This window comes from Phalacrocorax aristotelis, chromosome 11, assembly GCF_949628215.1.
Source record: "Phalacrocorax aristotelis chromosome 11, bGulAri2.1, whole genome shotgun sequence".
NCBI lineage: Eukaryota > Metazoa > Chordata > Aves > Suliformes > Phalacrocoracidae > Phalacrocorax > Phalacrocorax aristotelis.
In genome coordinates, this window is record NC_134286.1 from 19,838,524 (window position 1) to 19,862,045 (window position 23,522).

A 23,522-nucleotide genomic window follows, 5' to 3' on the forward strand; every position below is an offset into this window, starting at 1 on the left:
TTAAAATGTAGTGAGAGCCAGGAGAAGTTTTAGTCATTGGATTTTTTATTCTTGGTCCCTGCTGCCTTGGGCATAATTCATAAAAATGTTGGCAGCGCATTCTTACATGCCAAGGTAAGAAATACTCTTTGTCATTCATCTCTACACACATAAAAAAGTATCTTGTCCCTTGGTGTTTAATGAATAACAAAAATGCCAATGGCTCACTGAACAAAAACCTTACCTTTTCTAGACAAATGCAAGCTGCTTGTTGCACCCACAACTGGACTGATTCCAGCGTCACTCTCTGAGGACGAGACATCATGTATACTGGATCTCTGAATGGAAAACAAAGCGTATCAGTGTATATAAACTGGCAAGGCTGGAAAAATACATTTTATTTGAGCACAGACACCAGGGCAGGCAGTCTGTGGAGCCCCTGCCAGTAGGTACAGGCTGTGATGGTCCAAGGAATAATGAAACAAAGTAGAGAGGCTGTGCCTATAGTACCTTGTGTGATCCAGAGACCAGGACAGCAAGTCTCGGCTTCGGTTTTGGCAAGACTTTGTGCTCCTCTGAGGTATCAACTGCAGGTGTGCTGGGTCTGTGGGAGAGGAGACATGCCTGAGCAAGGAGACCAGTGGTAGTGATGTGCCTGGTAGGGTGATCAGGCAGCTTTCAACATCATCTCAGTTCTGCTCAGCTGCTGTGCCACTTTTATCTACTGACTCAGCCCAATATAAGGCTACCCAGAGCTGAAGCCTTCATTTATTTTCAGTTACTGCTTGGAAGGACTGGGGAACACGTTAAATGACCTGAACTTGGAGTAAGGATGGGTCTCCTGCTGCAGCCAGTACAGAACTTGCTCAATAAAAAAAATGGTGTCAACTTCTAGGTTTATCCAGATTTTCCCCTTCTGGGAGAAAACCGTAGGGAAGCAGCAGGGCCAGAAGAGCCCCAGAGCTATGCAGGAGGGAGATGTATTTCCATGCTACAGCCCAGGAAGGAACAGGCCACACCTCACAGTTCAGGCCAAAGGCATAACCAGATTGATGGAGGATTTGGGAACTACGGGAATGATTATGACAACAATAGCTAGGGCAAAACTGTAGTAGAGGATATAAATCTTCATGCCTGGAATATAAGTTAATTACTAACTGCCTGGTAAGTAAATGGAAGAAGCATATTTCACAGGCAGTTTACTTGACTGTTTCTACCACCTTTGGGAGTGTCTAGTGGTGGCTGCTCTTAGATGGAGAACAGAAGTCAAGCTGGTGAGATTTCAGGTGACAATGCTTCGTGCTTAGGATTGAATGAGAAAAACAAAGCAAGCTTTTCAGGATATAATCAACCCCCAAAAAACCCATTAAGACCATTGCTGTGCTGGTAAAGCAGGAGCATCTTGGCCTTGTTGACTCTTCATTAAGCAACACTCAATGATCAGCTGCAAGAGGTTTGGAAGTGTCAAGGCCCATATTTAACTGGAGCAATTGCCACCTGTGAAGAATGATTCCTCATGCTGCTGACAAAAAAATGCAAACGAGATGGGAGCAACAATAAATGAATATCTGAATACTTTAATGGCTTCTCATAGTCCACGAATACTGAATGAGGTCACTGATTTGCTCGTTGGAGTGCTTTTAGTGGGCGTTTCTGCTCAGTCAGCACAACGTGAAATCCTACCAAGCCTTGAGGGAGAGTGATGAGCACTGGACAGAGAGGTTGGCACCAGCGGGAAATGAGCAGTTTCCTCAAACAGTTCATTTTGTTAGTGTTGCTCCATGGCAAAAATTAAACAAATAAAACCATAATTACTTTGAAAAAATAACAAGAATATCCTGACATTAGAGACAGCGTCCATTTTCCTGACCCCTTATCAAATCATGCAGGAAAAGACCTTTCTGGGTTAAGCACATTAGCACTTACTTATTAGGAGAGGATTGATATTCTGACAATTCCTGGAAAAGGGATCTCAAAAATATCTTATATTACCTATTACTTATACAGTCTTGGAAACTCAGTTAAAGGCCAGGATTTAATGGGTAGCATTCAATTTTCATTAGAAGTACAAGCAGCAGCCAGAGCATTGCACGAGCAGCGGCGGTTACCTCTCCTCTCCTGCACCAGCAGCGTGCTCGGGGAAGGCAGGACTCAGGGCAGCTTTGCTTTCCAGATCTGTCCGGATGAGCTCATTGTACTCATCTGTAATATAACAGAGACAATTGAGAAATGACATTTATTTAAACTTGTAATAGCCGGTGTGTTTCATTTGGGGAATGAAAAGTCTTGTTAAATGAGTCCCACAGCACAAACCCTGCAGATTTAACAGGAGGTGGCTGACGGGCAGCTGTGCCTGATGTCCCTGCAGATGGGGGAGGCCCTGGAGCAGTGTTGCCTGTGCTCCCCACGCAGCAAAGGCATCTCTGGACCCCACGAGTCTGAGAGGCCAAAGCGAGCTGTCGCATCACTGCAAACCTTCGCAGGACGCTGCCGCGGCTGTCAATAAAGTTAATCCATTCCAGGAATTAATTTCAGCCATTTCCTGTTTTGACTCAAAGTCATCCGATCTTGGCAAACAAAGGAGGAGGCCAATACAGTTAATGAGGAGATCCCTGTTATTTTTACTGGCACAAGGCTCAACTATATCTTCTAAGCTCTCAAAGACCCTAAAGAAAAAACAATAGAAGACAGAACCCTTTACAGCAGCCTGCCAGGCTGCATTAGACATTTTGCTGGCAAGCAGGCTTTCTTGCTGCTGCAAAACCAAAATAACTAAACCCTCAAACAGCAATGAAAAACTAAGCTTAGTCTGGTCAACAAGATCTGCACATATTTATTCACATGCAACTAGGTCTATTTTAAAGAGTAAATCTACCTGTTACAAAAACTGCCAAATTTCTTTAGGATATAGTTCATTACACAATACAGTAGAATCAGAGGCTCAAAGGATTCAGATGTGACATTAAATAATACAGCCTTACTTGTTATCTGGTTAAAAAACTGCACTAAACCCAAGAGCAAATCAGTCCTACGGACGCGCTGTGCTATCAACGTCTCACTGGTGCCGCCCGTGCGGTGCCATCCAGCACCAGCCCACAGATAACAGGGATATCCGAAGATGGAGCTTCATTCCCCCTTGCCCCTGCATCCCCACGGAGAAAAACGTTGCAGTCCCAACAATTCCTCCGTGCCCAGTGCCTGGCCCTGCGGTGCAGGGGACCACAGCAGGCACTGATTGCTCAGGGATGTCTGCGTTAGGACCACGCGTCTGAGACATGCATGAGATGGCAGCTGTGTGGCCCTGTGGTTTCCACAGCAGCGGGAAGTCAGGGAGTCGCTCCTGCTGGAAGACAGGAGTCTGGTTGTGTAAGAACGAAGCAGTTGTAGAGAGCGTGTTTCCGAGAGAGGGACTGTGTTTTGTCCACGTAAATGTTGATGTGTAAAAAACAGCACTGAGCATGGTTTCGGGAGAGACAAGCTGTGGCAAGGCTGGTGGCACGTGCAGGCCACGTCACATGCAGGCACGGGAAGGCACGCTGAGAAGTGTTTACTTATACAGTGAGCCATGTCCTCCTCTTCTGCCCCAGACCCAAGGGAGGGAGAAGCCAGCAGGTAGCTGCTCTGGAAGCAGAGAAACTAAACAAGGAGCTCTCACACTTTCCTTCAATCTGTGATAGTTGAAAAGACCTTGACAACGAGCGACTGCATTCATTTCTCACCTCACTTCCACTTCCAAAGGCATTGCGTCATATTTGCTTCCCCCTCAGACAGAGCTCCCCCCTCCCGGCTGGCAGAGGCAGCAGGAGATGTTCCCTTCCTCCCATCCAAATCACTGCCCTTCAAAATGGCTCAGCCACTGACACAGCTATACCTGACTTCTATAACCACAAACAAATAGGTTATTAGTACATTATAATCCATCAAGACAAGCAAAATGCCAATGCTAACTTCAGGATGAGACAGAATAAGAAGCAAATTCCAACAGAAATTAGTAGTGGCATGACCAGTTTAACTTGTCCATATATATATTTATATACGTATGTATACAGCCACTCCTGCTCTAACACTTTAGCTGCTTTACTCATTTTCTTCTAGTCTAAAATGAAGACACTCGACATTTGGGGAAAGCACAGCTAACCGTGCCATCAGGGCTGACTTGCCTCAGCAGTGGATAAAATCGCCTCTCTCCTAGATGATATTTTGGCTCTCATCCATTGCACACAAGCTCCCAGAGGAGTTATAACCAAATTCACCCATCTGTGCTGCTCTGCAGGCTGTAGTTTAAATATAGGCTATCTATATCTATCTAAAAAGGTGTCAAGACGGCAAGCAAAGGCCCTTATCTCATCTACTTCAAATTGAACGTGAGTAGCATGGCCAAACTGTTTGTAAGGGGCTTCATCCTTATTCCCTGATGGGCCAAGCTCTGCTCTCACCAGTGCCATACTCTTGCTGACATATCAGTGAGAGAAGTGCTCGCCCTCATGTGTGAAGGGAGGTAACCTATACGGTAACCACTGCAGGAGCTGAGCACGCAATAGGCAACAGCGAGGTGAAAATATGAGCTGCAGAATCTTGATCCTCAACCAGTGCTGTAAAATGGCTGTGGGAAAAGGAAGAGAAAGAACTAAAGTCACGTTATACCCATGCTTTACCAAAATAAGTTGGAGAATAGGAAAACAGAAAGAAAGGGAAGAAAATAAGTTGAAGAAGACACAAAAAGGGCTAAATCTAACCACAATTGCTAGAGTAATTTAGTAACATTGCTTCTTCAAGTAGTGCATGTGCAAAGACATAACTTGCATATTACTGCTATATTAATAAGGGGGTTATTTTAGATGACAACCTGAAATCACATCTCGTACTTGCACATCAGCAGTAGAAGTTAAATCTAAAACCAACAGTACTTCAAATTTTGCTTACTGAAATGCTAAGGGTGCTGACACCCCTGGTAAGGCAAAAGGCAGACGAATCCAATTAATTGCTGGCTACTAGCTGGGCTGCAGATGACAGAGCATTCATCTGACCTGGGCCCCAGCAGAGGCTGCTGAAGCGTCTGTCTCTTCATACAAAGAGGGCGCAAGCACAAATGCACATGCTCCAAAAGCAGAACGTGCCCTGCAGAAATGGCCAAGCAACTGTTGAGTTGCAAAAGGTTTTATATATGTTTTAGCATTCTGGAGGGATGATAAAATAGAAAATTTAATGACATTATGAATCCTTAATACCAAGGATAAAAGCAAATTCATATGAAATATGATGGGCCAGTTCTGCATCAGAGGCTCCAATGAATCTATGCTAAGTTACAAGAGTTGTCAAGGGTAAGTAAAAAGCAAAAAGAAAATGAGGCGCTCAGTCAGTGAAGTTCCTAGCCAGCATTTAGCTTTGAGAATGTGTCTAAGTAATGTGGAGCTAAGAGGTGTATACTAAGCCCAGGCAATTAATGTTACAGAGATATCCTGGCCAACGAGGCCCACCAAACAAAGGAGTGATCTATATTGCTGCTACCCCACAGCAGGAACGGGCAGCTGGGCCCAGGGTAGAGGGCTGAACTGGTGGAGATCACATTGGAGTTTTGGACAGATGGAAGATAACCCTTTATCTATGAGTAGCCTTTATTGCAAAAAAACAGAGCCCAGTTATAGGGTCCTTATATTAGGGACTGCAGTCGACTTTGCTTAGAGATGTCTATCAGGGCTTTGGTTTCCCCAGAGCAGCAGCAGCCAGTAACTCACCAGCCATCAGTAATCTGCGATTACCCGCCCTGACAAATGATCAGGGAGGTTGTGTGAGACTGGGCTGCAGTCCCTCAGTCCTGCTGTGGAGTTGGTTGGCCTGTCTTCATGTTGAGGACTGGATGTGAATCATCCCCAGTTCTGCTTCACACAAATGTTCAGCACGAAGTACCAGCTCCAGGCTGGTTACGTCTGGACTCAAAGCAGAGTCCTCTTGTTCGACAGGGGGCTGATCTTTTCTCTTCTCTGCCCTGAGCTGCCAAATCTGATTTGATTTGTTTTACATACCACCATGAGAGTTCATCTGCATGTCAAACAACATGCAACACATCTGCTTTGAATGAGCACATGGTCCCAGATGTACCCTTGCTATAGTGCAGCAGCCTGGCTACCATTCAGACCTGGCCCCAAAGCCCTTTTTACTTTGAAAACCATGCTGTGTCTTGGATTATTCCCATGTAAAAAACTAGGCATGGACCATCATGCCCCTCTCACAGTGGGCAAATGCTTGCCAGGAGAAGAGAGGCACCCCCCTCCCTTTGCAGAGATGTGATGAACTCGCCACCCTGGAGGCCTGCGAAAGCAGCTGGCTGCATGTTTTTGTCAGAACGCTCTAGGAATCGGGCAGTGTTTGACCCACACATATCAGTTTGATGCCAGAAATTGCCCTACATCACCCCTTTCCTTTGTTGCTTCTACATCAAGAAATGATACCAGTGACCTCTGACAAACAGACATTTTGGAAGAAAGAAGCTGTAGGGGTAAAAAGGCATTTATTTCACATAGCTGGTAAACAGCTTTTGCCTTATTTTTCCTTTGGGCCCTGATTTTGATAATCAGGTATTTTTCTTCTAGTACTGAAAGCTTGGCTGAGAATCCCCTTATCACAACACAAAGGTTGGTCCCCAACATGCTCCCAGTATAGGAAGACCCCCATACTTGACCACTTTCTTCTGTTTTGTTAAGATGCATGCTAACATACTTACTTTCTAGTTTGCCCTTTTTCCTTCTAATCGACGCCCGAAGTAGATCTGACCCCTCTAAGTCTTCCTGAAACCGTTTTGCCTTCACTTCTGAAAACCATTCACCCGTCACGAACTTCTTCTTCTTTTCATCCTTGATGGTGCCCTGTATGCGCCTGAAAATCAATGAGAATATTACACATCAAAAAGATCTCTGAGGTTTTGACTTCCCCTGAGCTACCTTTGTAACAGTTGTCCGTATGGTTCACCTGTCTGATACTATGAAGGATCCAGAGATTATTCTCTGCAATCACAAGGGCAAAACCAGCATTAAAACAAAAGCTTATTTATTCTTTATCTGAAATGGGAACAGCACCTTCTAAACACAGGTCTTCACCTCTTCCAAATTTTACAAATCCAAATCAGAGTAACCTCATGAGGAGATCTGTTCATTTGCTTTGCAGACCTGAGGGTTTGGGAAGGTATGGGGCTGTTCGCAGGTCTCACACTTCTCAGTTTTGTCTATTAATCCCTTTATGAGCCGCAAAGCCTTTTGGATCAAATCTGATGTAAACCATGGAAACAAATCATGTTATTTAGGGGAGTGACTTGTCCCTGCAGCATTCTCCCTGGACACTGCTCCTCTCCCTGCTCCTCCTGCCATGCCAATTTTGGCACTCAAACAGTTAGCTCTCCTTCCTGAGCACGGCTTCTCCTACTGTAACTTGCTTGGGCACACCCACCGCTGGTTTTTGGCACCTAAACCTGCCAGTGCTCTGTTTGCTAGCCTGTACTTTTAACCCTCCTCTGGTTATTTTGTTTTCACACCACAGCTTGCTGAATGAGCTGCATTTCAGCTGGCACTGCCTCCCATGGCTCACCATAATTCAGGGTCTCTGCAAGACCCGAGAGGGCAGAGGAAGCTCCCACCTCAGTCCAGTTCTCAGCAGAAAGAGGGGGCAAAACCCCAGGTAACTGTGGAGCCTTGAGGGGCCACATTTGGCTGCCTAAAGGCCAGAAGGAAGTAGGTGTGGGGTAATGGGGCTCCACCTCTGCAGGCAGCGCTGGGGGGCCCGGCAGGACAGACAGCCAGGGAGCGGCACACCTCCCATCTAGGTCAGGGCTGGATCTGCCCCCGGGAGGGTCTCGAGGTGCCGGGCCAGAGGAGATGCAGGAACATATTTTAATCTTGTTGACACCAGATCAGTGTAATGCCACTGACTTCATTTTGCTCAGCAGGCAGGTTGTGTTGGAGCCAAACACGTCCACACATGCACCAAAGGTCTTACTGCATATAGCCATACTGACAGCAAGGGGCACTTGGCACCACCCCAGTTAGGATCTAACTCGCTTCGCTCGCAAATGAAAGCCGTCTGTGCAACGGCTTCCAAAGAGAAGTGAAACAAAACCAAAATAATCCACTCTTTTCCCCAAACCTCCACTGCAGAGCAGAAATTTTACCACATTTCACAAAGAGAAAAAAAAAGAAGAAGGAAAAAGGAATACCTTTTTGAAACAAGAGCATGCGGACACATACACCTCAATCCCAATCTCCTTGCATGCCACCACCTCTCTCAGCGTCCCCAGCTCTCACCTCCAAGCAGAGGCCAGGCACAGGGGCTCCCCGGAGCTTGCTGCAAAGCCACCCGCTCCCCCTTCAAGCCTTGAGCAACCCTCCTACATGGGGCTTACTCCTTTTTGGCTCAACAGCAAGTCAAAGACTCACATCCTTAAGAGGGGTAAACTGGCACAGGGCCATCCACACTCACTGAACTACTCATTTCGTGCCATGGAGAGTTTGGTGCCAGCTTCCTGAGCCTGATGCATACTGTCAACCCAGATGATCTAATGGCTGGCATTTAAAAAGTGACAGCAGCAACAAGCAATCCCAGTCAATCAGACCTGAGCTCCAGCATGGCCAGTGGCAAGCGAGCTGAACTGAGAGTGATTCTTGGCTCTGAAACAGCTCCCCGCAAACCTTTGGCAGATCATGTAGCCTCTCCTCTCACTGCCCCTCTCTGCCTGCACAACAGATGCTGCACACATGCACACACACCTTGAAGAGCACTGGAGGGACGCAAAGCAGAAATGGGGATGTAAAGTTTCATTGTAAAACACTCCATGGGGTTTCTGTGCTACCAAGTGAGGAAAACAAGGCAGCAGCTAATCCCCTCCTCAGACCTCTGAAACCAAGAAATCAGCACCTTCCTCCCCAGAGCAGGAAAGGGATGATTTCCCTTGGCACCTCTGAGGGCTGCTGATTAACTCAAAAGGAGCGTCCAGCCCTGCAGCCCTGCAGAGAGAGGACGGCAGCAACAGCAGGACGGCTGAGAAAGCGGGAGGTGCAACGAAAAGATCCGTCGGGGTCTGAGCAAGAAGGGACAGCACTGCTGCAGCCTGCACCTCTCCGTGTGGCGCACACACACACACAGAGACACTGACACACACAGTCCTCTCTAAAGAAGTAAAAACATCCCCCCCAGGGGAAGCTCACATCCTGCTGTTATTGCGCGCACTCTCACCTGATGCGATCCCCGTCCTTCTTCTTCAGCTCTGCATCTCTCTGCAGAACCTTCATCAGCTTCTCATACTCCTCCTCGGTCAGGAAGCTCAAGTCCAACATCTTCCCCGCAATCTTCAGTTCTTCAGGCAGCTGAAGCAATGACACACCAGGAACTAATCCAGCCCAGACTGCCGCGATGCCATGGGCAGCCCCTGTGCAGCCCGCCCTGGTGCGCTGTGCAAGACGTGGCTGGAGAAAAAGGACTTCACAACAGCATGGCTTGGGTGGAAGTTGCGTTAGCACCTGGACTTGCACTTCCAGGCTCTTTGCTGGCACGTTTCTCTTCACTGCATGCCTTCCCCTGCCAGAGGAATTCTCTCCGCAAAATTATGCTCCTTCGCTTTTCTTCAGGCACAGCCACAGCGATTTGGAAGCCAGTGTCAATCAAACCGGCAAGCACAGGAAGGAGCGAGCTCGCCGCCCGCCTTAGCTGCCTCAAGAGGCACGAAAGCTCGTCTCACCAGCGGCAACCCCAGCACCTCTGGCATGCGCTTTCTTCAGCAGGGAAGTCTGCCTCCGTGGAGTTCAAGCATCCCTGCAAAGCAATAACACCAAGATGCCTTTCGTGATAAGCACGACATATGGGAACCGAATGTGTACATTGGGGGTTTTTATTTGTTCTTCAGCACAAGTTCCAAAACAAGCTGCCCTACTTTTTTCTCCATCCTACAGCTCCTCACGTGGTATTAACCTAACCAAGACAATATATTATTTTAGCCACCTTCCTTCTAACAGGTAAACAGTCGACTCAGCATGCTACAAGCAAAATATGCATATAAATTACCGAACTGCTTGCTTGCTTTTCACTTCCATTCTTTCCCGCACTTCTTCCTGCCCTAAATGAGACCGAGGATAAGCAGCCAGCCTTTGTAAAGCAATTAGAAAATGACAGAACAGCAACCTGCAAGTGTTATTGCTGCATGTTATGCTATAAAATACCAGAGGCTGCTCGTTTTCTAATACGGGTGCACTTTGCTTTATGATGCACTGATATTTGTTATTCAAACAGTACGGGTGCAGATCACTTAGCGTTTCAACAGACACCAAAAATGGCCAGAGGCTGCAGGGCATGGAGGAAGAGTAAATCGTGTGTTGCTTTGCTACTTTATTCTTTTTTCCCTCTCCTGGCTAACTTAAGGGCAGTAAGGCACACCTCCGAGGGAGCAGCAGTTCTGTTCGTGTCCAAGTAGGCAGTTTCTAGCTCACCAGATGGGACTTTTCCACTGTTTCCAAGCCCATCAGGTGACAGTGGGTTTCATTACACTTGACTTTTCCCCAAAGCCACAGCCCTGGGAGTCAGGTCATTAAAAATTAATAAATCCCAGCTTTCATGGCAAACATGATCTAAAGGTCATCAGGCCCATTTCCCTAACCTCAAGGCCTGGATCACCCCTACTCTCTCTCTGTCTGCTCTGCCCCTTTGACGATGGCAACTGCAGCCCTCCTGGGGCTACCTCTTCCAGTGCTTAGCTAACTGGCAGCAAGCAGCTTCTTCCTATTGCAACCCCAGATCTCCCTGGTAGAGTTTAGCCCATCCTATCTGCACGGGCATGCTCCCTTTGCAGCCGTCCTCACAGGGTTTTACACTTCAGCCTCCACATTAACCAACCCCAGCTCCTTCAGGTTCCTCAGAGCTCAGACCTCAGAGGGGTCTTCATCATTTTTGTCACTGTTCTTTGGACTGCCTCCACATGGTGCATCTCTGCCTTCAACTGGCAGATCCAAAGTCAAGCACAAGTATTTCAGCTGAACTTCGCTCGTTTGACATCATTTCACAGATTTACATTATTTTATGGATGATACATACCCAAATGTTTGCCTTTTTCCTAATGGAGTAATAACATGTTAGAAGAAAGAATTGGCATCTGACCTTAATGCTTACAAAGAAATACCACAGAACATAAAAAGGCTCACAAAAGGAACAGGCATTGTCATAAAAACTCTGTAGTTATTTGAAAATAACTTTTGGAGGGAAGGAAACAACATTTCATATTTCTTTGAGGCAAGTACAGCTGTGCTTCTCACACTACAATTCCAGCCTTTATCATCTGAAAAACTAGCAATACCACTCTAAACAGTTAAAACAGAAACAGTAATAAAACCCAGATGAATCTGTACTGTTTAAAACTATGTTTCATTCAGCTTGGCATGGCTCTTCCACGCTTGGTTCCAACCATCTACTCTCTCTGGCTCTCAGGTACAAACCTACTTCTACAAAGACATTTATAGAAATTTCTGGGACAGATTTTATTTTAATAGAAGTGTCTAGGGACACAGTTTTCACAGTATTTGCTTCCCTAGAACTTTTATTTATTTTTAACAAACCTATGGCATGTGGGCTGAAAGTACTTGAGAAAACATTTTCAGCAAAGTCTCATATTTATTCATTAGTACAGTAGTCAATTAGCAAAAGAATAAAGGCTGCTTCTCTGTATGTAGCCTTTTTTTTTTTTCCCTGAGAATGTTTTATCTCACTGGAATAGTTAGATTAGAAGGAAAAGATTAACAGAAAGCAAACAGCCAACTCATTCTTTTGTTTTAAATAGTTAAAAATCAAACCACTTAATGCACGGGCTGTGGGAAAGCGAGCTGGTCCGGGAGACCGCTCCACCTGGAGGTTTTGCTGGCAGTCTCAGGAGCTGCAAAGCTGTCGACCCAGGCCTGCAGCAGTAAGCAAGGCTGGGAAATGATCTCCATACGCCCCACGGCCACGGGGCTGCTCCTGCTGCGACTTGAGCCCTTGCAGCCTCTGATGGGCGCACCACGAGGCTTGAAACAGGAGAACGCCACCATTAACCACTCAGGCACACAGCGATCAGGGAGCGTGTTATTTGTTTACTTGGGTCTGCAAGCGCAATAGATTAAGGATAAAAATCAACTGACATGTACAGTGTATTATCAGACAGGCACGCTGTGCCGTACCTAACCATCGCCCGCTCCCCCAGATTGCTTAATCCCAGAGCTCATGTTTACACTCCTTAAGCAGCACCACACAGCTTTGATTCGCCGTGTTAGATTGCATATAACCTTCCCACCTCTCAAAGCCTTGTTAATAAACAGTTCAGAGACCACAGGTACGATGCAGTACATACACCTAAATCGACACATTCGTAAGAAAGCCAGGACCTCACACAGACGAGGCCGCTTTCCGTGTGTCCTGCCCAGCCCACTTGTCGCAACAAAGCAGATGGGCAAAGTGGATTATCATGGCTACATGGAAGTTCATAAATCTGAGCAGAGGAGCACACTGGACATTCAAAGGACTTTCTTCCCCCTTACTGCTTTTCTGGCGAAGAGAACATCACAGAGATCAGCTCGCATGCCCAGCCGTGTTGACAAATGCTGGGTGTGGAGAGGGTGTGGAGACAAGCAGAAGCAAGACTTATCATGTGGCATAACTGGCTCCATCTCTTACTGTGCTGGCTTTTGATTTCTTGTGGCTGCCACCCCAAGAAGCAGCAAATGCTCTGGTCACTCGAGAAGATCCGTGACGGTGCATTACACCACTGTGCAGCTTGTCAAACCCAGAACCCAAGCATCGGCAGAGAAGCGAGGCCATTCTGTTAAAACAGCTTACTGGGACCTCTGCATCTCATCTCCCAAGAGATTTTCAGTGTCCAGTTTAAAAATACAGGAAAAGGCCATACACAGCTAGACTGAAGGTCCCTGTAACGCACTAGTTTATCTTCAACAAGGGCTAACAGCACAGGGGTAGAGAGCGTACAGTGAGCCATCCTGCACTCCAGCCTCCTGCAAGGTACGGGGCAGGGACTCCTCAAAGCAGGAGCAACGTCTCTGCATTTCACAGATTCTTCTAATTACTTCCTGAAACTCACATTAATTTTAAGCATTTGCAATATCCTCAAAACCCCACAGTCCCACAGACTCACTACGCTTTAAATGAAAAAGTATTTGCCCTTGTTTTGTTTTGAACTGCCACTTGCATGCTTCATTTGATATCCCCAAGTGTTTTATTAGAAAACCCAGTAAGGATTACTCCGCATTCACTTACTCCGTGTTGTTCATTTTGCAGACCTGTGTCACGGATGAGTTTCTCTTCCAGAGGAAGGAAGTTTGTTGTTTGCTCATTCCAGGTGTTACTCAGGGAGCTTCGATCATTCCTCACACCCTTCTCTGCCCCATATCTAGCTTATTAGAGAACTGCTTAGCAGCGTCTAGGTGCGAAAAGGCTTTTCCCAACAGCTGCAACCCCTGGTATCTTCACCTGCAAGACTGGTTTTGCAGTGCCAGGAGAGGTGGCGTAAGCTGTGCCCAGCTGCAGCTCTGCAGCCAAGAGCTAGAGAGGCAATCCCTGCCTCTCATGGGGCACAGCCAATGGCTCTGCCAGCCCCTTGGAGACAGGAGAGCTCTGATCACCTGCAGAAAAGCTAAGAGGGATACTAGTAAAAGGAATAAACCTTCCCTTTGTCAGCTGCTTGGGCTGTGTACCAGCAAAGAGCAGTGCCACTCGGGGAGAGCAGCGGTCCCACATTGTTTTGGAGCTGACGGCCAGAAAAAGACCAGGTGCTGAGCACGGATCCAGGGAGATTCCCATTTGCACCAGCCAGACATGGAAATTTGTGACCTGTCCAAAACTGCTCCTTTCCCTTCAGCAAAGCATCAAGTGGTGGTATGACACGCATTCCCCTAGCACCAACCCAATATCCAACCCCTAAAACTGAAGGGGCAAATAAACACCAACCTTTCTTCTGCAGAGCAGAGCATCCTCTCGCGGGGAGCACACCTGCATCGGGGCACACCGAGTGAAAGCGCGTTCGCACGGCCTGCAGCCTGGACCATGCTCATTTCCTCGTTCCCTGGGGCTTTGCAGCGTGTCCCCACACATGTGATCAAAACCAACTGAATTACCTGTGCCACCAGTCCTGCCTCGTCTCACTCAGAGCCTGCTGGCCGCCCAGGTCATGGGCATGCACCTGCGCCCTCAAGGAAAGGCTCAAGAAGGTGCTGTTCTGGAGCGCTTCCCAAATAAAAAAAAAGCTTGACTAATCCCATGCGAGGTTTCTGCAGCAGTAAGAGTTATTTATGAAAGAAGTTATGTTACAGATCTCTTGCCTGAACTAATACACCCTCTCTCTTCAAGTTTTTCTTTTTATTACAGTGGAGAAGGGTGTTGTTTGTTTTTTTAAAGTAACTCCTTCAAATAGTATTATCAGGTGAAAATTAAATGCTTGCTTAGCCTAGCAAGCATGAAACATAGTCCCTTTTGGAAAGGCAGACGCTGAAGGGGCTGCCGCCTTCTTTGTGCTGCATTTTCGTTTTATTTCTGGGAGGTTTAACTCAGCCCTAGCTCAAAACAGAACTATGTTAATGCTCTTCATAACTAACCCGAGCACAAACTGCTCAGATGCACAGTACCAGCTCAGTGCTCTTGCTGTCATCTGCCTACAGACATGAATTATCTATAGACCATCTGCGGGGCGCTCCAGTCTCCGTTCTGATTTCTCAGCATGTACCTTTCCTTCCCAATGCTGCACATCTTCCTCAGCACTGGGATGTGCACAGATTAATAACATACACCACAGGCCAAGCAGAATTTGTTGGTTAGACACTGCTTTGCATGCAGAGGAAGAGGATGAATTTAGGAACTTCAACCTAGCAATTTGGTCGTCAGGACCCATGAATGATGACAGTATTTAACACCCCAATTTCATCACCCAGGTCAGTGTACGACCATCCAGACCCACCTCACCCTTCGAGACGTGGAGCTGTGCAGGGGTCCATGTAATAAAAGATATGAAAACATCTCTACCCAAAACAACAAAACCCGGAACAGATAATACTGACCTCACCAGGCTATTCATAGCCAGATGAAAATAGCAGCAAGCTGGAAAGGCTGATTGCCTCTGTCCATACCTCTTTATCACATATCCTTTCACAATGTAAGGAAATAACCTCCTTTTGCTTTACAATGTGTGGACACTTCCCAGTAACTTTATTGCTTAAGGCAGCTCTTGTAGAGCAGGTCAAAACCAAGAGTAGCATTGTATTAAGAATGATGGATGGGGTCCTGGCACCCACAGTCATACTGCGGTTCCCAATATATGCTGTAGCTAACAGTACCAGAAAGACTTAGAGCCAAAACTGCCGTACCTGTACAGAGCCCGTGATCTCTCCCTGTCTCGTGCTGGAGGATCCAGCCCCGCTCTTCCTCCCAACTTATTTCTTCTGCTGTCAGTACCTGCGCAGAGGTGTTGCCGTTGCTATTGTACAGGCAAAACACTGAGACCCATTATAATGCTCATAGGCGTCATGTTATGACATTTGATTGACCTCCTTTAGCAGCAGAGATGAAATAAAAAGCAAACTATAGGATGGTCTTTCTCTCTGGGAGGGATGGGCTGAAAATCAGCATAAAACCTCCTGTCCATGGGACTGTGTCTCCCTGCCCCGAGTCTGGCGCTGCAGCCGCAGCCAGAAAGGGAGCAGTGCAATCCCAGTTCCTACGCAGCGCAGCAGCTTGCTGTCGGTTGCAGCCGGCACCAGCCACAGTCACCGAGAGAAACGGCAGTGCTGGGCTGGGAAGCCACGAGTCCACGGGGTGGTTGCAGCAGAAGGGAGCCAGATGTGTGAGTCTCACTGAGACCTGCGGCAGCTTGACGGATCTAAGTGCTTCCTTTCACACACGGACAAGCCCTCAAGGTACAATAATACAGACAGAACTGGTATTGCACAAGGCTACAGACATCGCTCTTCAAGTATCAAATTGCTGGATAACAGCGAGTGCCGTCAGTGGAACCTTCACACCGAGACTCAGGTGCTCCTGAGGCAGCCGAGGGCTGTCCCGCTGAAAAGGCACAGGGCTGAAGGGCAGACATCCCCAGCCAGCTACATTCTGCCTGTGGTCGCGGCCACACCACTAACCCTCTTTCTCCCTCTCTGTGCTCACATCTCTTCTCTCACTGTCATGAAAAAGATACATAAAATACCTGCCTTTTGGTTAGCCATTGTGAAGCGAAGCTCCACAGCAAGGTGCACCATTTTCTCTCAATTTGCAATCTGCCACTTGTAGCTATGAACTCTCTAGTCCTTCACAGACTGACAGCAGCTGTGAGCTAGGAGAACAGAGAATATATTTAATATAACTGTTTTCTGAAAAGCTATTCCACTAAAAATGCTGCGGCTGCACTGCCTGCAATGCTATTTTGTCTGACTTGTCCTAGTGAAAGGAGAGAATAGAGGTCTACTGTTCCTACCCAAAAAACTCCCAAGCAACTAGGTCATATAGAAATGGCCTTCAGATGAGAGACAGCTGATAAGATAAAGAACAACTTCAAACAAATCAGGCAGTTGCAGTCGCCCAGAGCAGTCCATGTATGAATACATCTGTTATGAACACACAGGGAATGTCAAGGCCAAATTCTGTCAATGCCAGGCTGGTTTAGTCTCACCCATCTCCAAATGCTAAAATTACTCAAGCCTAACTAATCACAGGCTTTACACAGATTTTCCTCTATTCAGCCAGGGCTGTACATGACACGATGTGCCATTCCCACCTCAGACACAACGACGAGCAGCTGGTGCCTACCGACAACCACCACCGAGGGCAGCTTTGGCAGGCTGGAAGACAGCAGCTCTGACCCTAGCGATGGCTTTCCACTCCAGTGTGCACCCCGGAACAAAAAACACTGCTCAGGTCATTGGGAGCCCAGCCTTGGGTGGTTTCTCTCAGTTTCAGTCATTGTCTCACACTACACTTTCCAATAATGTTCAGCATGATGGAGAACCTCAGCTCTTTCATTAAAATCTTCTTCCTCCTCCTCCTCCTCCTCCCCCAGGGCAGCTTTAGTGAAGGATATCCGTTGATCAAGAATGGCCCTGAGATGCTTTTAGGCACATAGGAATTGCAGGAATTTATCAGAGCAATAAGGTCTCTAGCCCAGCCCCTTGAAAGCAGCCAGTAGAAGACATTTTAGAACAACACCACAATGCTAAGCCAAAAAACTGAGTGAACTCCCCTATTCAGGGCATGTGGGGAATGCATAGTTGAGGAAATGCTCCACTGACCACGTTAGAAGTGGGTAAACTCTGCTTATTTTCACTCAACCTCAGAAATACCACTGCTTCCAAAGAAGGTGAGACCCACAATGTTACAGAAGTTTTTGTTAAGGCTTCAGTTTCCTTTTGTAAAAAACAATGCGTAAGGATTTTTCTCCCTTATGAATTTCTACCCAATGCAACGTAACTGTCACATGAGTAATTATCTATACTGAACTCTACCCATCTCCTTCTAGCACGGAACTGCATGGGTGGAATTTGCATTACATACAATTTACTTCCTTTTAACCATTTCTAATTAAGTGAATCATCCTACCTAGGGTAAACAGAAGACTGAGCTTCGCAGTCCTAAGCATTATTTCCTAGAGCCAGCATTGCCAGAAAAAAAACACCAACCCATCAGAGAAGTGTGACTCAGACTCCTTAAGGTCGACATAGCCTTTTACTGGTAATAAAGCGACAATTCAACACTTTAGTTTAAATATTTGAGACTTCTGTTTATTGCAAGGTGGGGACTATTTGTAGATCTTGCAGGATGTAGTTCATTGTAATTCTGCAGATTGCCAGAACACAAATAAACAAGCACCGCCACCTGGGACACCGAGGCATCCTCTAATATCCCATTGAACAAGGATGGCCATGTCCCAGCTGCAAGAGAGGATGCGAGTGTTTCAGAGGCCTCGCTGCGTCTGTCACCCAGCCAAGCCCACTGCCTCTGCCCAGCCCCAGCGTGGGCAGGGGGTTTTGGTGGAGGCGAGGGGGAAGCGCTCCCACACCACCGCTAAATGCACTTGGCTTTGGGGTGGGGGGCAGAGCCTTGTGCTGAGGCTTGTGCTAAATCCGCACTTACATCCTCAAGAAAACAGAGTTTTTAAAGTATTTGCAATTCGCTGTTTATTAGTTTGTAACTAGCCTTTGTCCCCACGGCTTATCTGTGAGCCAGTTTAGAGCTTCTCAGGCAAGTCATGCTGCATTTCTGCTGCACTGGCATTTCCATGAGAGAAATGTCCTAGTGTCCAGGCTGCCCTCTCAGCCAAGGCAGAGAAGTCACCCTGTATCAGCTTTAAAGAACCCAGCTGTCCTGCTAGCAGTTTTTTTAGACGCCACGTGTATGAAGGTTACTCCTAAAAGCATCTCCTCAGCTGTTATACTTGAGAAGGCAACAAAAAATAAATATATGGTAGCTACAACGAGAAAATAGCAGCTTAAAGCTAGACCACTGCAGGTGAAGGTTACACGTTTAGACTAATCATCTCCCTGTCCCCATTTGTCAGAACCTGGATATTTTCCACATGAAAAAGGGAGATGGAAGATAAGTTTTAGCTGAGTTCAAAGAAAGAAACCGCAGGACTGGAAGATGAAGGAAAAAGCAACCACCCGTGAGAACGTCTGCCTTTATTTTTGACCCTGACAAATATTTGCTGACCTCAACTTTGCTTCCTTCCAAATGTAATTTCTCCACGTTTGCCTCCAGTGGTGACAAGTCATAAATTGCTTTCCTGTCCCTGCTGGTTATGCCCCAGTAATACTGAGCTTGCAACACCTGCCCGGCTGTCCAGAGTGGGTTAGGAGCCCTCAGAATCAGAAGCCATTTTGTCGGACAAAACTCAAACAAACAAAAAAAACCTGGTTTTGTAACACAGTGGGAGCTCAGGAGTCAAAAATCTGTGGGGCCCAATTCCTTTGTACTCCTTTGCCTGCTGAGCTCGATGGCATGTGGCAGAGCGTGGTGCTAAAACCCATGGGAAACCAGTGCTGTTTGTTTAGGAAACTTTGCATGCTGAGGGATCCCTTCCTTCTGGTCAACGATTATTTTTAAGCCTCAGCCACGCCTGGATGATTCTGAAATAACTCAAAAATGGAATGAAGGCAACTGCAAAATGACGGGGTGCATCTCACTATTGCTTAAAAATGAGGTACATTTGGAAGGTATAACTCCCTCCAGCATCTGGGAAAGGGAAAGTTTTGGAAACAACCTTCTAAGAAATAACCTCCTGATCTGCAATTTCTAGTTTGTGATGCCAAAACACAGAGGGGCTACGTCCAGAGTCTGGGGTCAGCCCCCACATTATGAAAGGGGAGAAAAATGAAGCTCAAGACCACACCTGATTTGGGATCCCCACCTTCTTCTTTTCTGATTTCCAAGCACACGCTGAGGCCCATATTGGTCTGTGCTGCGCCTGGGACGAGTAGAGAAATACACTACGCCACAACTTTAAATAAAGCTGTTTACTTTGTCACTTTGAGATGGAGTGAACAGAAACCCCAGGGAGAGTAATCCCATACTGAAGCCGCCACTTCACCTTCTGCCACAGATCTCGTTCCATGAGAAAACAAATTCATATATGGGAATATTTTTTTATAAACTGGGCACGTTTCTTCCAGGAATAATGTAACCTTCCAATGCAAACACATAGTCATGAATTCACTTAGTGGAGCCATGCGTGTGCTCTAGGAGCTGGATGACTCAAGTGGGACAGGAGGTACCTCTGGCAGCATTTCTTGCCTACAATAAGAAAAACACCCACCTGCTTCCACTGCCTGTCCCCTGCAGTGCTCAGAGTTAGGTGACAGATCCTGTATTTAAGTCTTCCCAGTGAAGGGTGATGTACAGCGCCCACAGATGTGAGGAGGCTAAACTATCAGAGATGGGCAGTCCGAACTCACAAGGGAATTATTTAATTAAATAAATCAGATGCCACACTAAGTTCATCACAAAGGCACAGTTGTCTTATTAGGTTTTCTCTACAGGAGTAAGTTACAGTAGGTTAATTAACTGTAGGCACGGCTATTAAGAGATGTGCTTAATTGAGCACAAATCTGCAAATGGACACGGACTGCCACTTAGTTCAGCTTAAGATAAAGTTTAGGTAAACTCAAGTAAGAAATCCAAACCCAGATTGCACCGTTTTAATTAAACCACTAAAAATAAAATCAGTTTCTGATGATCATCTGGTACCATTTTCTTGTGCAAACAAGGTGTTTCTTCCAACTGCGCAGCTCCACGAGTACTTAGCAAATCTTGCAGGGAGGTGAGGAAGAGGGACTTTTCAGATAAGAATAACAAGACCACCTGTACTGTTGAATAATGTGGTTTTATTTCTAGGTGCTCAAGCTGAATTGGAGCTTTTGTACTGGAGATTTTGAGCTTTTCTATGAGCAGTGACAACTATAATTCTGCCCAGACATAGCTGTATGATGAAACTGTTGTGTAAAATGCACTTTATACTGCAGAGGGTTAAGATGTCTGCCCGGTGATACTCCACGCTACTGACTGCTCTGCTTGGCAGTGCTACGTTCAGCCTGGTGAGCTGCACGTCTGCGAGAAGGCCATGGCTTGGGCTGGACCTGCTGAAGTGAGGCAAGCTTAGCCAAGCAGACGCCCAGAGCAGCTGCCGGCAGCATACACCATCCTCCGCGGGGGAGCTTCCCCGGCCTGCTGTCCTGATCCCGCCTGTTCTCTCCCCTCTGAGAACTGTACCATTACGTTTAACTTGCAAAAAGGTAACTTGATTTTGATTCGAGAGTCACTAACAGGCTTATTTCTCTCAGGCTTTGCTGCCTCTTGACACCCCAGGACAGCGGTGTACTCCTTTTGACTTTGTTGCAAACGTTTATTATTGTTCTTTCTCCCCCGCCTACATCTCTGGAGCGTAGATAACAATATTGATTTATATGCAATCAAAGCGAGCCTGCCCTACAACGAACACTTCGGCCACGTTGTGCCATTCTGCGGCAAGGGCTGCCTCATTCCTAGTGATGGAGGCCCATTAAAGGGACACGATTTATGAGTTCAGGAGAAAAAAAAAAAAAAAAAAAGAGTTTGCGCTTCAGTTACAGAATTGTGCAGGAGAGCAGAAACTTGGATCCCCGCACGGAGCTCCTCAGATATTCTGCCAAAGGTGGAACAGGGAGAGAGAGGGGAGGGGAGGATAAAGGAGATGGTTCAGCCCTCACAGCTGCCTGATCCTGACCACAAGTCCCACAGTGGTAGGGCAGTAGATCTCCACCGTCCTGACCATACCCTGTGGTCTGCCCTGGGGGCACAGGACGGTCTATAATGTCACTGGGGGGGAAGATGAGCTTCACCGAAACTATTTTATTTAAAGATTATTCAAAGAAATCCAAGAAAGACATAATAAGCCAAAGAGCAGTGGCCACAGGTTACCACAGCTTATACAAGAGCATCAATCCCACTGGGAGCTGGCTGCAAAGGGAGCAGAAATTAATAAATGCTGCTCTTGTTGCCATGCCAACTATTTACAACATTGAAGCATGAATAAGGAAGTAAATAAAACCAGGATGGAGGGGGAGGCTATGGAAATACAGACAGAACAGGAGGAGAAGTCACAGGGAAGTCATTTCACAAGTAATTTTGACAAGTAATTTACAACACGAAGCGGGGAAGCAATAAGGCATCAGAAGTACCCCTTATTCTGTCGGGTTTTCCTCTTTTTTTCAAGAGTTTTTCATGTCAGATTTTCTCTACAACGTAACTGCATCTTTGGTCTGATATCTCCTCCGAAAACCAGCAGCCGCCTCACGAACTTGTTTTTAATAGACCCCACAAAACCACTCTCTGACTAATTGCGAAAGGCCTCGATAACACAACTCACCCACGCAAGATAAAAATACGCTTTTATTGAGGTAACAGCCCGAAGTCCCGACCGGCCCCGAGCCCTAACCCGACGGGCAGCGAAACGCACGGACGCGCCCCGCTCGCTGCGGCACCACCGGCCCCGGCTGACACCGGGCGGCCGCCGCACGGGCTGCTTTCCGCGCCCGGCAGAGCTGCCCACGCCGAGCCTCCCCGCCGGCGCCTCTGCTCACCGCCACAAGCGTCGAGGCGCGGAGGCCAGCCCCACGTGCCCTGCCCGGCGCTCGTGCGCGGCGCCCGCCTCGGCCGCGCAAGCTAACGCTCCCGCCCTTTTTGTGGGTGCCCCGCGCTGCCGGACCACGCGTGCCCAGCCGGAGGCCGGGCAGGTCCCACCGACGGCGGGCCTCGGGACCAGCCCGGGGCACGGCGGGCACCCTGGGGCACGGCTGCCTCCTGCGGCTGCTGGCTTTGCCACCACCCTCGCCGCGGCGGGAGGGCGGCGGGAGGGCGGCGGGAGATGGCGGGAGCGGGCCGGACGGCGCCGCCGGTACCCCGGGGCAGCCCCGCCGGGAGGTGCTGCGGGATGGGTCCCTGCCCCGGCCCCTGTCCCTGTCCCGGGTCCCTGTCCTGCGGCCGAGCCCGCGACACGCCGAACACCCGCGGGCGGCCCCGGGGCCGCGCTCCCGCCCCCCGCGAACGCCACGGCCGGCCCCAGCGGAGCCCCCGGCGGCCCTTACCTGCCCTCGGCGGCGCGGGGCGGGGCTATGCCCGCGGGAGGCGGGGCTATGCCCGCGGGGGGCGGGGCTATGCCCGCGGGAGGCGGGGAGGGGCGGGGAGGGGCGGGGCCGTGCCCGCCCCAGGCGGCGGCACCGCGGAAAACCCGACCTGGAGGGTCCGACCGACCTCTGTCCTCCACATCAAGGCACAGTCACCAAGAACAGAGACACAAGGCACAAGTAACTAACAGATCGTAGGAGAAATCAAGAGGCTTCAGGAGACCCGGGCAATGCCCCTACCTTGCTAATTTGGGCCGCGGTAGCCTCCAACGCACCAGTGCCGTGTTAGGGAAAAACAGTGCACCCTGAAAGGGTTTAGCACCCAGGCGAGAAAAGGGCATTGAGAGCAACGCGCAGCTATTTGCAGTGTATGCTGTCCTCACCAGCAGCAGATGCGGTAGGTCCCTCCCTTTCCAACTTCTACAACTGAGAAGGCTGGAGCAAGACTAGTCACGCCTCCACACATGCACTCAGGTTCTGCTGTTTGCCCGCTACATACAAACTCTTACAGTACTGTCCCTCGTTTAAAGATGGAGAAATGAAGGATGCAAAGTGAAACACCTTGCCCCAAAGCCCAGTTTGTCCCCAGCAGCACAACTAACTCGTTCACAAGTTCCAGCCCTGAGATGACGAAACCTGTTGGTCTGCCCAACAACATGCTGCTCCTGGGCAACCCTCAAATGCCCCTGCAAGCCTGAGCCTCTGTACAGTGGAATTAAGGTTGGGGTTTTTTTTAAAGAGGGACATTAAGAGCTCAGGAAATGGGAATATTTGAATTGGAGTTTTTGCCTTCCCACTGTAAATGCTGATTTCCAGCTGCAATAAACCAGAATCAATCTAATGATCTCGGTTAGCTGAGATAAGCTTAGTGGCAGCTGTGCATTTCCTCCAGCT

The 23,522-nt window shown here is 48.0% G+C and overlaps 1 protein-coding gene across 4 annotated transcripts in view; it reads right to left on the minus strand.

Moving 5' to 3' along the window:
• LOC142063429 (synaptotagmin-like protein 2) overlaps window positions 1-23,024 on the minus strand; it is a 38,365-nt gene extending 15,341 nt beyond the window's left edge. Inside the window, exons 1-6 of one of the 4 annotated variants that reach the window (XM_075107199.1) lie at window positions 22,869-23,024; window positions 9,199-9,774; window positions 6,701-6,852; window positions 2,088-2,181; window positions 490-583; window positions 224-317 (exon numbers count right to left, since the gene is read on the minus strand). In XM_075107199.1, the coding sequence (XP_074963300.1) occupies window positions 224-317; window positions 490-583; window positions 2,088-2,181; window positions 6,701-6,852; window positions 9,199-9,299 (535 nt within the window). In that variant the 5' untranslated portion in view covers window positions 9,300-9,774; window positions 22,869-23,024. Of the gene's footprint in view, window positions 1-223; window positions 318-489; window positions 584-2,087; window positions 2,182-6,700; window positions 6,853-9,198; window positions 9,775-13,251; window positions 13,526-13,941; window positions 14,125-22,589; window positions 22,638-22,868 lie in introns of those variants that run through there. The other 3 variants (XM_075107195.1, XM_075107196.1, XM_075107198.1) reach the window with 3 other exon arrangements.
• Window positions 23,025-23,522: the final 498 nt, after the last annotated feature.